Source organism: Propithecus coquereli, unplaced genomic scaffold, assembly GCF_000956105.1.
Source record: "Propithecus coquereli isolate 6110/MARCELLA unplaced genomic scaffold, Pcoq_1.0 Scaffold45, whole genome shotgun sequence".
NCBI classification, from domain to species: Eukaryota; Metazoa; Chordata; class Mammalia; order Primates; family Indriidae; genus Propithecus; species Propithecus coquereli.
In genome coordinates, this window is record NW_012150285.1 from 163472 (window position 1) to 177878 (window position 14407).

At 38.7% G+C, this 14407-nt stretch overlaps 1 protein-coding gene across 1 annotated transcript in view; it reads left to right on the plus strand.

Annotated features, from left to right (window-relative positions):
- AGL (amylo-alpha-1, 6-glucosidase, 4-alpha-glucanotransferase) overlaps nucleotides 1-14407 on the plus strand; it is an 81379-nt gene that overhangs the window by 45162 nt on the left and 21810 nt on the right. Inside the window, exon 22 of the mRNA XM_012654835.1 lies at nucleotides 12169-12271. Coding sequence (XP_012510289.1) covers nucleotides 12169-12271 — 103 coding nt within the window. The remainder of the gene's footprint in view (nucleotides 1-12168; nucleotides 12272-14407) is intronic.

A 14407-nucleotide genomic window follows, 5' to 3' on the forward strand; every position in this document is an offset into this window, starting at 1 on the left:
ACCTCAAACTCCTGGGCTCAAGTGATCCTCCTGCCTCAGCCTCCCGAGTAGCTGGGACTACAGGCATGCGCCACCATGCCCGGCTAATTTTTTATTTTTTTTTTGGAGACAGAGTCTCGCTCTGTTGCCCGGGCTAGAGTGCCGTGGCGTCAGCCTAGCTCGCAGGAACCTCAAACTCCTGGGCTCAAGCGATCCTTCTGCCTCAGCCTCCCAAGTAGCTGGGACTACAGGTGCTCACCACCACACCTGGCTAATTTTTTCTATTTTTAGTAGAGACGGGGTCTCATTCTTGGTCAGGCTGGTCTCGAACTCCTGAGCTCAAACAATCCTCCTGCCTTGGCCTCCCAGAGTGCTAGGATTACAGGCGTGAGCCACCACGCCCAGCCCCAGCATAATTCTTTCTGTGAGTGAAATGCTGATTTCCTTTGCTTTACTTTCCTTTGACTATTGTTTTTAGTACAAATATATATATAACAGTTGTATTTCTTTAATGTTGTATAAGAAACCAAACTCAATCTAAAAATAAAATTTTAAGAGTTTATCCATTAGTTACCCTATTTTATCTCATTCATAAAGGTTGCAGTTACCTGTGAAGTTATTTGGTACATGAAATCCTTGTTTCTTTGCAAAACTGTTTCTAAGACACTATAGCATTTTTAAAAATTCATTTTTTTTAATTTCAGCATATTATGGGGATGCAGATGTTTAGGTTACGTATGTTGTCCTTAGCCCCCCTCCCACCCAAGTCCGAGCTTCAAGCATGTCCATCCCCCGGGAGGTGTGCATCACACTCATTGTTTGTGCATATGCCTGTCCCTTCCTCCTCCTCCCCCTCCTCCCCCCTCCCCCTGCCCAACATCCAATAATGTTATTCTTATATGTACACTTAAGTGTTGATCAGTTAATACCAATTTGATGGTGAGTACATATGGTGTTGTTTTTCCATTCTTGGGATACTTCACTTAGTAGCATGTGTTCCACCTCTATCCAGGAGAATACAAGAGGTGCTATATCACCATTGTTTCTTAAAGCTGTATAGTACTCCATGGTATATATATACCACAGTTTATTAATCCACTCATGTATTGATGAATATTTGTGTTGTTTCCACATCTTTGCAATTGTGAATTGTGCTGCTATGAACATTCGAGTGCAGGCGTCTTTTTCATAGAGCAACTTTTGTTCTTTTGGGTGGATGCTCAGTAATGGGATTGCTGGATCAAATGGTAGTTCTACTTGTATTTCTTTAAGGTATCTCCATATTGCTTTCCACAGAGGTTGCACTAGTTTGCAGTCCCACTAGCAGTGTATGAGTGTTCCTATCTCTCTGCATCTGTGCCAACGTTTATTGTTTTGGGACTTTTTGGTAAAGGCCAGTCTCACTGGAGATAAGTGATATCTCATTGTGGTTTTGATTTGCATTTCCCTGATGATTAGAGATGTTGAGCATTTTTTCATATGTTTTTTTGGCCATTATTCTGTCTTCTTTTGAAAAGTTTCTGTTCATGTCCTTTGCCCACTTTTTGATAGGGTGGTTTGATTTTTTCTCATTGATTTTCCTGAGTTCTAAGTAGATTCTAGTTATCAGCCCTTTATCAGATTTGTAGCATGTAAAAATTTTCTCCCATTCTGTAGGTTGTCTGTTTGCTCTTGTGACAGTTTCTTTGAGTGTACAGAAGCTTTTTAATTTGATCAGGTCCCATTTATTTATTTTGATTGTTGCTGTGATTGCCTTTGGGGTCTTCTTCATAAATTCTTTGCCTAAGCCAATGTCTAGAAGAGTATTTCCAACATCTTCCTCTAGAATTCTAATAGTTTCACTCCTTAGGTTTAAATCTGTTACCCAGCGCGAGTTGATTTTTTTGAGAGGTGAAAGGTGTGGATCCTGATTCAGTCTTTTATATGTGGCTATCCAGTTTTCCCAGCACCATTTATTGAATAAGGATTCTTTTCCCCAGTGTATGTTTTTGTCTGCTTTGTCAAAGATTAGATGGCTATATGAGGATGGTTTTATATCTGGGTTCTCAGTTCTGTTCCACTGGTCAATGGCTCTGTTTTTGTGCTAGTATCAAGCTGATTTGATTATTACAGCCTTGTAATAAAGTTTGAAGTCTGGTAAATTGATACTTCCCATTTTGTTTTTATTGCCTAGAATTGTTTTTGATATGTGGGGTCTTCTCTAGTTCCATACGAAGCATAAAATTAATTTTTCTACATCTGTGAAGAATGATGTTGGTATTTTAATAGGAATTGCATTGAATCTGTAGATCACTTTGGATAATACAGACATTTTAACAATGTTGATTCTACCAACCCATGAGTGTGGTATGGTTTTCCACCTGTTTACGTCCTCTGCTATTTCCTTCCTCAATGTTTCATAGTTCTCCCTGTAGAGGTCTTTTACCTCCCTAGTTAAATATATTCCTAGGTACTTTATTTTTTTTGTTGCAATTGTGGAGGGAATTGAATCTTTGATTTGGTTCTCGGTATGTCTGCTGTTGGCGTATATGAAAGCCTCTGATTTGTGTGTATTGATTTTATATCCTGAGACTTTACTGAATTCATTTATCAATTCCAGGAGCCTCTTGGTTGAATCTATGGGGTTTTCTAGATATAATATCATGTCATCAGCAAATAGTGAAAGTTTGATCTCTTCTGTTCCCATTCGTATGCCTTTAATTCCACTCTCTTGCCTGATTGCTGTGGCCAGGACTTCCAGCACTATGTTGAATAGAAGTGGAGATAGTGGGCAACCTTGTCTGGTTCCAGTTCTAAGTGGGAATGCTTTCAATTTTTCCCCATTCAGTATGACGTTGGCTGTGGGTTTGTCATATATGGCTTGTATGATTTTTAGGTAAGCCCCGTCTATGCTTATTTTGTTAAGTGTTCTTCTCACAAAAGGGTGTTGAATTTTGTCAAATGCTTTTTCTGCGTCTATTGAGAGAATCATATGGTTTTTATTTTTGCTTCTGTTTATGTGGTGAATTACGTTTATAGATTTGTGTATGTTGAACCATCCCTGCATCTCTGGGATGAAGCCCACTTGGTCATGGTGGATTATTTTCTTAATAAGCACCTGAATTCGGTTAGCTAGAATTTTGTTGAGAATTTTTGCATTTATATTCATAAGGGATATTGGTCTGTAGTGTTCTTTTTTTGTTGCATCCTTTCCTAGTTTTGGTATCAGGGTTATGTTGGCTTCATAAAATGTGTTGGGGAGGATTCCATCCTTCTCGATGCTGTGGAATAATTTCTGCAGTATAGGCACCAGTGCTTCTTTGTAGGTGTGGTAAAATGTGGGTATGAAACCATCTGGTCTGGGACTTTTCTTTTTTGGAATGTTTTTTATTGCTGTTTCAATTTCAGACCTTGATATTGGCCTGTTCAGGAATTCTCTTTCTTCCTGGTTGAGCCTAGGGAAGCTGAGTGTTTCTAAAAATTTGTCCATTTCCTTGACATTTTCCAGTTTGTGTGCATAAAGGTTTTTGTAATATTCATAAATTATATCTTGAATCTCCATGGCATCGGTTGTAACTTCTCCTTTTTTGTTCCTGATGGAGCTTATTAGAGATTTTTCTTTTCTGTTTTTCATAAGTTTAACCAAGGGCATGTCAATTTTGTTTATTTTTTCAAAGAACTAACTTTTTGTTTTATTAATCTTCTGTATAGTTTCCCTGTTACCAATTTCGTTTAGTTCTGATTTGATCTTATTAATTTCCCTTCTTCTGCTGGGTTTGGGGTTGGTCTGTTCTTCTTTTTCCAGTTCTTTGAGTCAATTCATTAGGTTGTCTGTTTGTGATCTTTTTGACTTTTCGATATAGGCATTTATGGAGATAAACTTTCCTTTCAGGACTGCTTTGGTTGTGTCCCACAGATTTTGGTAACTTGTGTCACCTTTGTCATTTAGTTCAAAGAATCTTTTGATTTCCATCTTTATTTCCTCATTTATGAAGGAATCGTTCTGCAGAAGGTTGTTTAATTTCCATGACTTTGTGTAGAGATGAGAGTTTCTATTGGGGTTGATTTCTGTTTTTATTCCACTGTGATCTGAGAAGATGTATGGTATAATTTCTATTTCTTTGTGTCCTAGAATATGGTCAATCTTAGAGAATGTCCCATGAGCTGATGAGTAGAACGTATATTCAGTGGTTTTTGGGTAGAATGTCCTGTAAATGTCAGTCAAGCCCATTTGTTCTAGAGTTCTGTTTAAGTCCATTATTTCTTTGTTAATTTTCTGTTTGGAGGATCTGTCCTGTGCTGTCAATGGGATGTTGAAGTCTCCGACTATTATGGTGTTGCTGTCTGTCAATTTGTTTAGATCAAGTAGAGTTTGCTTTATGAATCTGGGTGCACCCAAGTTGGGTGCATACATATTTAGAATTGTTATGTCTTCTTGTTGAACTGTATTCTTTACCATCATATAGTGGCCCTCTTTGTCTTTCATTACTTTTGTTGATTTAAAAACTAAGTTATCTGAGATCAAAACTGCCACACCAGCCTTCTTTTGGCTTCCATTTGCTTGAAATATTGATTTCCACCCCTTTACCTTGAGTCTAAATGCATCCTTGCTGGTTAGATGCATTTCCTGAAGACAGCAGATACTTGGCTTGTATTTTTTTATCCATTCGTCCAGCCTGTGTCTCTTGAGAGGGCAATTCAAGCCATTCACATTTATTGAGAGAACCGATAAGTGGGATGAATTACTGTTCATTCTGTTGGGTTGCATTTTGTTGCTTTGTTTTCTCTCTTGAGCCATTGTGGAATCTAGCCTTTGATCTTTAGCTTGTGAGTGGTTTTACATTCGTGAGTGTTTATTGTGCTGATCCTTGTATAATTCCGTTTTGAGTACTTCTTGGAGAGCTTGTCTTGTCTTGGTGAATTCCCTCAGTCTTTGTTTATCTGAGAATGTCTTTATTTCTCCTTCATATATAAAATTTAGTTTTGCAGGGTACAAGATTCTAGGCTGGACATTATTCTGTTTCCAAAGAGTGAGAATGAGGCCCCAGGCTCTTCTTGCTTGTAGGGTTTCAGTTGAGGAGTCTGAAGTTATTCTAATGGGCTTTCCTTTGTATGTTACTTGTTTCTTTCACCTTACAGCTTGTAGTAGGGCCTCTTTAGTGGATATTTTGATCAATCTGATGACTACATGACGTGGTGTCTTTCTGTTTGCATTCAATCTCCCTGGGGTTCGCTCAGCTTTTTGTATGTGTATATCTAGATTTTTAGCAAGGCCTGGGAAATTTTCCTCTATTAAATCTTCAAATAGGTTATCCAGCCCTTGCGTGTTTTCTTCTTCACCTTCCAGAACTCTTATCACCTGCAGGTTTGGTTTTTTCACATAATCCCACATTTCTTGTAAGCTTGTTTCTTTTTTCTTTATTTTCTGCTCAATCTCTGTGACTGACTTATTCAGTTGGAAGGAGCTGTCTTCAATCTCTGAGATTCTTTCTTCTGTTTGATCTACCCTGTTCTTGAGGCTTTCCACTGTGTTTTGTAGTTCCCTGAATAAGTCCTTCATTTGCAGGAGCTCAATTTGATTTTTCTTTAATATTTCAATTTCTTTAGTGAATTTTTCTTCCAAGTCCTGGATTTTTTTGTGTGGTTTCTTTGTGTTGGTCATCCATTTTTTCTTGCATATCATTGAGTTTACTTACAATCCGTGTTTGGAATTCTTCTGTCATTTTAGTATTCTGGACTTGGTTAATGTTCATTGCTAGAGAGCTGGTGTTCCTCTTTGGGGGTGTGCTTTCCATTTGATTTTTCATACTTCCAGAAATCTTTCGCTGGGTCCTTCCCATCTGGATCAGCTGTTCCTTCTCTTCTTTCAGTTTTCGTTTGGAAAGTAACACGTCCTGTGTATTTTCACTTGTTCTGCGCTAGAGGGAGCCGCTAGTATGTTGTTCAGGCTTCTTCTACCACAGCTGGGAGGCTGCTTCTGATGGGAGGGGTTACTTGGGGAACTTATTTTGGTCTCTTGCCATGATTCTAGTTCCCTAACCACAGACCTCACTGTTGGTAGCTGACCGGGGGCAGAAATGCAATCGTACTGGATGACCTAAACCTGTCTGACAAGGAAAGTCCCTGGGCTTTCAGCTGTTGGTCAGTACCAAAGCCCCAGGGACTGACGCTTGTCACAGAGGAGAAGTGGCTCTTTATGTCTCAGTGCTGCAACCTCAGAGGTGGAGCCCACCGCTTTCCATGCAAAAGACGCTGGCTAAGTGGAGGGGGAGCCACCCCAGTTTGCCCAGCGCCCCAGGACCTGCAAGTCCCCCAGGCGTTAGCCTCCCACAACTGAGGAAGTATTCAGAATTCACCCCTCAAAAAACAGGCCTGGCTAGTTGACTTTAGGTCCTGCAAGGGCGGAGCTTGTTGTGAGAGTTCCCGGGCTGGGGGAAGGGAGCTGCCCCACGCCGTATGGCACAGCAGCCACAGTGTTGTAGGCCCCGAGATGACGATCGCCCGCGCACAGGGCGCCAGCACTGGAGGCAACCATTCAGGAGCTGGCAGGCACCAGATCAGGGAGCCGAGTCCTCAGGGTGCCCCGTTGTCTCTTTTATGTCACCCTCCCCCAATATCACGCCTGTCCAGCAGTAGCTCTCGCTCTTACTGGCCAACCCTGAGCAGTCTTAATCGTCAGTAGTGGTTTCCAGGTTAGAGTCCTCTACTTAGTAATCACCTCCTTGATCTGGACCCACTGGGTGCCAGAGACCAGCTTCCTGACTCTTAACTGCCTCTGGAGGTAGCCCAGACCAGCCCCTCCCCTGTCCGTTGCAGTCCTGACACGGAGCTCTGGGGAGTTCAAGATTCTCCCTGCTCGTGTCCCCTCTCCGCTGAGCCCGACGTTCCCTGACACAATTCTACATCCACTTCACACAAGTCCCTGACTCGGTGGGCTTGTAAGTCAGTGGGGAAGCTACACTTTCTCTTGAGGGTCTTATCCCGGTGCCCTTACTGGCCAGGCAGGCACCGCCGTCCCATGCTCCACTCTCTATTGTCTGCCCCGCACTCTCCAGGTTTGGTGTTCCTATTTCTCGTTCACCTTATTTTTTTTTCCTGATTTGTGTGTCCCACGCTGAATCTCTGCTGATTCACCTCACTGTTTTTACGGGAGAGCGATCCGATCGTGTGTAGCAGACCGAGATCTACGCCTCTTTCTCTGGGAGCGGGAATCCGGGAGGTTACCTTAACTCCGCCATTTTTTCTCCTCCTATAAATTAATTTTTAATTGACAAAAACTGTATGTACTGTGTACAGCATATAAAAAACACTTTTTTTTTTTTTTTTTTTTTTGAGACAGTCTCACTCTTTTTGCCCGGGCTAGAGTTCCGTGGCGTCAGGCTAGCTCACAGCAACCTCAAACTCCTGGGCTCAAGCAGTCCTTCTGCCTCAGCCTCCTGAGTAGCTGGGACTACAGGCATGCACCACCATGCCCGGCTAATTTTTTCTATATATTTTTAGTTGTCCAGCCAATTTCTTTCTATTTTTTTAGTAAAGACAGGGTCTCGCTCTTGCTCAGGCTGGTCTTGAACTCCTGAGCTCAAACGATCTGCCCGCCTCAGCCTCTCAGAGTGCTAGGATTACAGGCGTGAGCCACTGCACCCGGCCGACATATAACACTTTAAAATGTTTTAAATCGGGTTGGGGAACCTTTTGATGTTCAAAGGCTGTATTTATTTAGGTATAATCAAATAAGCCCTCATTTAAGAAACTTCAATTAGATATACTTAAAAATGTACATTATTTTGTAAAAATCTAACTACTGTGTACCTAATAATTTCAAAAAATGAAAACTATTTGTTAATTTTAAAGTTAACCTTTTAATGACTTTGTTGTGTCTGCTTCTTGTTGGAAGGCATTTGAATATTTGGCTGCAGCATGGAGGTCTGCAGTTTCATTTGATCTTCTAGATGGATATCAGTCATTTGTGACCTTGAGGGTGTCTTGATTTGGGTTAGGTAGAAGAAGGTAGATTCACAGCAATAAGTGGTTGAAAAATAAGAAAGCATTTTGGGGACATGTTGCCACAGGCATGGGTATTCTACAGCATTTTTCCATATTTCAACTGGATCTTTCTTAGCATCAGACAATGACTTTAAAATGTCATCTACTGAGAGCTCGATCAATTCCATCTGTAGTTCTTTAGGTGCCTTGGTGATATCAGCTAGGTGAGGCTGAAATGCTAATTTGAGTGTGATGTCATGATTCTCAAAATCAGTGAACCTTACTTTGTGTTCTCAAATTAATAGGTCTGCAGCAGCTGCAGATTCTTCACATGATTTGCATATATCATCGTGCTCATCAGTGACCTTTGCTAACTGCGGAAAATGTTCATCCTAAATTTCCTTTTCAAGAAATGTTTTGAAAAATGATAGTTTTTTTTTTAAATGCTTGGATTTTTTTGACGCATATCATATATAAACTTAATTTTACCCTCCAAAGAAATATTAAAGTCATTTTGATTTGGCATGATATTACACAGAAATGCTGCATTCCTGTAGAAATCATCTTTCAATAATTCACACTGCTGATTCTGTTCTTCATATAATTTAACTATCTGCTCTCACAGAGGTAAAATTTTGGGTAACACCTATCCCTGAAATAGCCAGCACACTTTAGAATGATAGGCAAATCCACACTGAATACCTGATGGCTCAACTTTAGCATGTTACAAAACTGACAATGATGCTGTGTTGCATTTGCGTGAATATAGTTAACAATATTTGTAACTTGTTGCAAAGTGTCATGTAAAATAGCAGCTTTAGCACAGAGATTTTGTTGATGCAAAATACAATGAAAAGAAATGAGAGCATCGCGATCTGTTAATACCTTTTTTTAAATCTGTGCAATAAATCCTTCATGTTTTCTGTCATGAAAGATGCACCATCTGTATATATTAGGTTATTAAGTATGAAATGTCCGATTTCCTTAAGTACTAAGTTTGACAGTTAATGTCTTTGACATTTCACTTTGACACTTCGTGTTTTATTTTTATTGTGAAGGTAAATCCTCAGTCTTTCAAACATGTTTTGGCTTGTGATTATCTTTCAGACTTTTTTAGAGCAATTTTTATGATATGATGGATAAGTCAAAATTTCGTGTTATTTTCTAATATGAGTACCGTCATGGAACCAGTGCAGCAGCACAGACAGCTCAAAATATCAACGAAGTGTTTGGGAAGGATGTGGCTAATGCATGCACAGTACATTGGTTTGAGAAGTTCCATTCTTGTGATTTTGATCTTGAGAGTGAGCTATGTGGGTGACATGACACCAGAGTGGATAATGGTGAACTGAAAACTGAGGTGGAAGCGAATCCATCTCAACCTATGCATGAATTAGCAGCAAGGTTTAACATTACTATTCCAACGATATTGGACCATTTGAAACAAATCGGCAAGGTAAAGAAGCTGGATACGTGGGTTCCGCATAAATTAAACAAATGTTGGAAGAGAAATTGTCTCAAAGCTTGTCTTTCCTTGCTGGCACGACATAAAGGTGAACCATTTCTACACCCTAGTGTTATGTGTAATGAAAAATGGATTCTTCTTAACAATTGAAAGCATGTAGCACAATGGTTGGATAAAGATAAAGTACCTAAACACAGTCCAAAACAATATTCATCAAAAAAAGCTAATAGTGTCTATTTGGTGGTCCAACACTGGTATTATTCACTACAGGGTCATGAAACCTAGTCAGTCCATTACAGCAGATGTCTACTGCAACCAGCTGGATGAAGTGATAAGGATGCTACAATTACGTAGCCAAAATTAGTCAATAGAGACAGTCCAATTGTCTTGCAGGACAACTCAACCATACGTTGCACCAACAATGCTGCTCAAACTGCAGAAGCTGGACCTGGAAACTCTCTGATATCCACCGTATTCACCAGACCTTGCACCAACTGACTACCACTTCTTCCAGGCTTTGGACCACTTCTTGCAAGGAAAAATATTCATTCTCAACAAGCTGTGGAAAACGCCTTTTGCAATTTCATTGCCACTTGTTCTCCGGCCTTCTTTGCTACTCACATAAACAAGCTACTGTTAAGATGGCAAAACTGTGTCAGTAGTTTAGGTGCATACTTTAATTTTGTACTGCTTCTTGTTTGAGATACAATAAACTACACTTTTGATTCGAAATTGGACCTTTCATATTTAATGACCTAATACACTCACTAAATTTACCAAATTCAGTCCAACTTCATGACGCTTATCTTGAAAGTTGTTGAAGATATCTATTCCCCATGTTCTGTTCACAAGAGTGCCCAAAGCCGTAACTCTTTGTAGCAAAGAAAATCTTCTGTTATGACCTGAATGAAGTATAAAACCTGTGCCAAGTCAATAATAGCAGTTGATTCATCCAAAGTGATTTAATAATATATATTTTCCTTTAAGTATTGTATGAAGTTGTTCTGTTGAGGGCAAGTTCATGCTGCCAATCACTTATGGTTCTCCTTGAAAGAGGCACGTTATCAGGCTCTAAGCATTCTACAACTTCAACAATGCATTCTTTCACAGTTTCTACATCCCTGAATGGCTTTTCTTTTTCCCCAAGTATATAAACTGCTTTATAAGTTGCTTCACTGGCATTATTTCCAGGTCTTATTGCTGCTTGAAAGAATTATCTTTGCTTTGCTTTTTATTTTTTAATTTCTGCATTGCAACCTTTCACGCCTCTCAAATTTAAAATATTTGTGGTCCTTATAAGTGTTATAATGCTGATGAGCATTGAATTTCTTTAATGTTGATATTGCAGTATCACAAAGCAAGCAAATCATCTTATCTTTAGCAGAAACAAGATAATATTGCAATTCCCAAACCTCATTAAAAAATCTGTTTTCTTCCTCTAGCATTCTTTTGTTCTTCTTTGACATGATGGGCTACTAAGTAGACAAAATTAAAAAATACTATAGAGCTGTGCAACTATTCACAAATTCCACTTGAAACCGAAACACAGTGCACCGTTGTCAAAAGCTGGTAACAGACTGGCATAATCAACCCCCCGAAACTCTCACCAACCAGCCTCCTGCGGTAGTGGCGCCAGTCAGGCGGTGGAAGTTAGAACTAAATCATGAGCGTAGCAGCTGTCAATTTAGCCCTTACAGCTTACTAATGTTCTAATTGTGTCAGAGAATCTGGGAGGATTATTTTGTTGAAATTTATTTTATTCTTTGGTATTTTAAATATGTTCATTTTAAAAATAAAATAAAAATATGAAAGATGAACAAAAATGTATTAATAAAAGTAAAAGGATTTGTTCTGTGTAAAATTTGGATTCAGTCAAAAGGCCACACTTAAAAACCTAGAAAGCCACATGTGGCCTTAAGGCTGCAGGTTCCCCACCCGTTTTAAATTAATGGGACATTTGGTAATAAATTTTGACTCTAGAGTGATAGATTAATAGACACGTTTAATTAAGTATCATTAAGGTAATCTTTTCATGTTTAGATTTATTTATCATCCTTAAATTCAGGGTGGAATCTTTTTAAATACATAATTAATATTGAGTGTTTATATGTTAAATATTTGATCTCTGATTTTAATCTTTAAATTTAGTTTATAAAAGAAAATTTATCTGTGTTTTCACACATCAATTCAGATGAGCATCTCTCTCTAGCACTGGTTCTTAATCTCTTTTGGGTCACAGATTCCTTTAAGAAACTGGTAAGACTATAGAACCTCATTCCACAAAAGTTGACATAAGTATAATCATGCATTTTACAGTTATTTTTAGGGGGTTAGCTGGGCATGGTGGCACACGCCTGTAATCCTAGTACTTTTGGAGGCTGAGGCGGAAGGATCACTTCAGGCCAGGAGTTCCAGACCAGCCTGAGCTACATGGCAAGACCCTATCTCTACAAAAAAAAATAGAAAGGTTAGCTGGGCATGGTGGTACACACCTATACTCCTAGGTACTTGGGAGGCTGAGGCAGGAGGATCACTTGAGCCCAGGAGTTTGAGGTTGTGGTGAGCTGTGAAGACACCACTGCTCTCTAGCCCAGGCAATAGAGCAAGACCCTGTCTCAACAAAAAAAAAAAAGTTTAGGGGGGTTGCAGATTCCTTAAAACTTATACTCCAGGTTTAGAGCAACTGTTTCTATAGTAATAGAGTTCATAAATTTATGTGTATTATTACAATTAACATATTACTTTGTTGTGTTTTCTGTTAGGGTTACCTCATTTTTCTTCTGGTCTTTTCCGCTGCTGGGGAAGGGATACTTTTATTGCGCTTAGAGGCACACTGCTGATTACTGGACGCTATATAGAGGCCAGGTAGGAGACCTTCTAAAGTATTCCAATGCAAGTTTATGTCTAAATGTTTTTTACATACTCTTCAAACTGTCCTTCTTACCCATCTATTCTCAACAACATTTGGGTGTTATGTTTTCTTTGGGTGTTTTTTATTTTATTTTATGTTTGCTTAATAAAATTATAGAATTTCAAAAGGATGAAAATCTTTAAAGTTACTAAGTTCTAGTTCTTCACATTACAGGTCAGATTATCTTTAGCATTAGCTAATTATTTCAATAAAATTAAAAATTTTATAACCATTTTATGCCTTCTATAATGAAGCCACTGCTAGCTCTTTGAGTCTTTAGAAAGAATTACAATATCAAGCTTTCTTCTATTTGTTGTCAGACCTTGTAAGCTCTAGCTTTATGTTTTCTAGACTTAAAATAGTGTTCTCTTATGTATGAATGAATTTATCAGAGGTTAAAAGCTCTACAGCAGTGCCAAAGTGTGTTCCACAAATCAGTAGTGTCACCATCATCTGAGAATTTGTTAGAAATGCAGATTCTTAGTCCTTATGCCAGACCTCCTGAATCCAATCCTGGGGATGGGTGGGTGGGATTGGTGGGCAGAAATCTGTGTATTCACAAGGTCTCCAGATGGTTATCAGCAGACTAAGGCTAAAGTTCAGAATACTACTCTAGGGGGCTCCCATTGATCACTTCTATGCACTATCACAAATTTCTGCTTCTTAACTTTACATATGGCTATGTAGATCATGGGTCAGCAAACTATGACCTGTCACCTATTTTGTATAACCTGTGAGCAAAGAACGGCTTTTACCTTTTTAAAGGGTCATTAAAAAGAAGAAGATGTGACAGAGACCATATATGGCCCACAAAGCCTAAAATATTTACTATATGACCCATTATAGAAAACGTTTGCCTACCCCTGATCTAGATGATTCCCGGAGGATAATGTATTTGTTATGGTAATGCTAGCTGCTATAAATTATAAACACTTAAATTCCAATGGCTTTTCACAAACAAAATTTATTTCTTGCTGTAGTCAGTAGGCAACTTTCCACATAGTGATTCAGGGGTACAGGGTCCTTCTGTCTTGAGGATCTATCATCTTCCATGGCTTCTGAGTCCTCTCCAGGCAGCTGGTAGAGAGGGAAAGAACCTAGGGAAACACACCTATTTTCCCTACACTTAAACATGTATCAGTTCTATTCTCATTCTGTTGCTTAGAATACAGTCACTTGGCCACAACTAACTGTTAAGTTTGGTTAGGAAATATAGGAAGCCCATTTGGGTGGACACATATCTCTACCACAGATGGTTCTGCTTCCTCCCTCTACAAAGGTATTCATGAATCAGAGGGGCTTTTAATTCAAGTGTATAACATTGTTCCAGATGGTTAAGATTGGTAGCACTCTGACCTTTTATTAATTGGAAGTATCGCTGTTCATACTAACACTTTTCTACTTTAGAAAATAGTTTCCTGGTGCGCTATTATTTGAAAGAAAGACATTAAGCTGAGACATGGAATTAATGAAATTTTGGAATAGTTTAACCAAAAAGCACTAAGGTCTAGACATTTTAAATGACTTTTTTCCAAGGTTATCTAGATGGCAAAGCTAGGATTTAGACGTCAGCCTTCTTATTTCTCGATCTCATGCTCTTTCTAAAATGCCGTGCTCTCTTACAAAATAAGTTGTCATTTGATATATAATAGTAGAATAACACTTTAAGAGATAAGCTATCTTCTACCAGTTTTTAAACATGAATTATGTTTTTCAAGGTCAGCTTCTACCAATTTGTTTTCTTATGTTTGTTTTGCTCTTGGTTTCTTCTATTTAAAATAATAAAGTTCATATTTAGTAGTTACTTAGATTTTGAAATACCACAGATTTCAAAAGTAGAGTCCAGTACCTCATTCCACAGATGAAAAAACTGTACCAGAGAGGTTAAGTTACATAGGTTGTTAGAGAAACATCCTAGGCTAGAATTGAGGTTTCTGACTTTAGTTCAATGCTTGTTCTATCATACTATGATTACTTTCTACATGAAAATATAAAGAAATAGGGCAGGAGAGAAAAATGCATCTATAATATCATCACAAGTAGTGACTGGCTTTTGTCTTTAATTTTTTAAATGTTTTCATTTCAAGTGA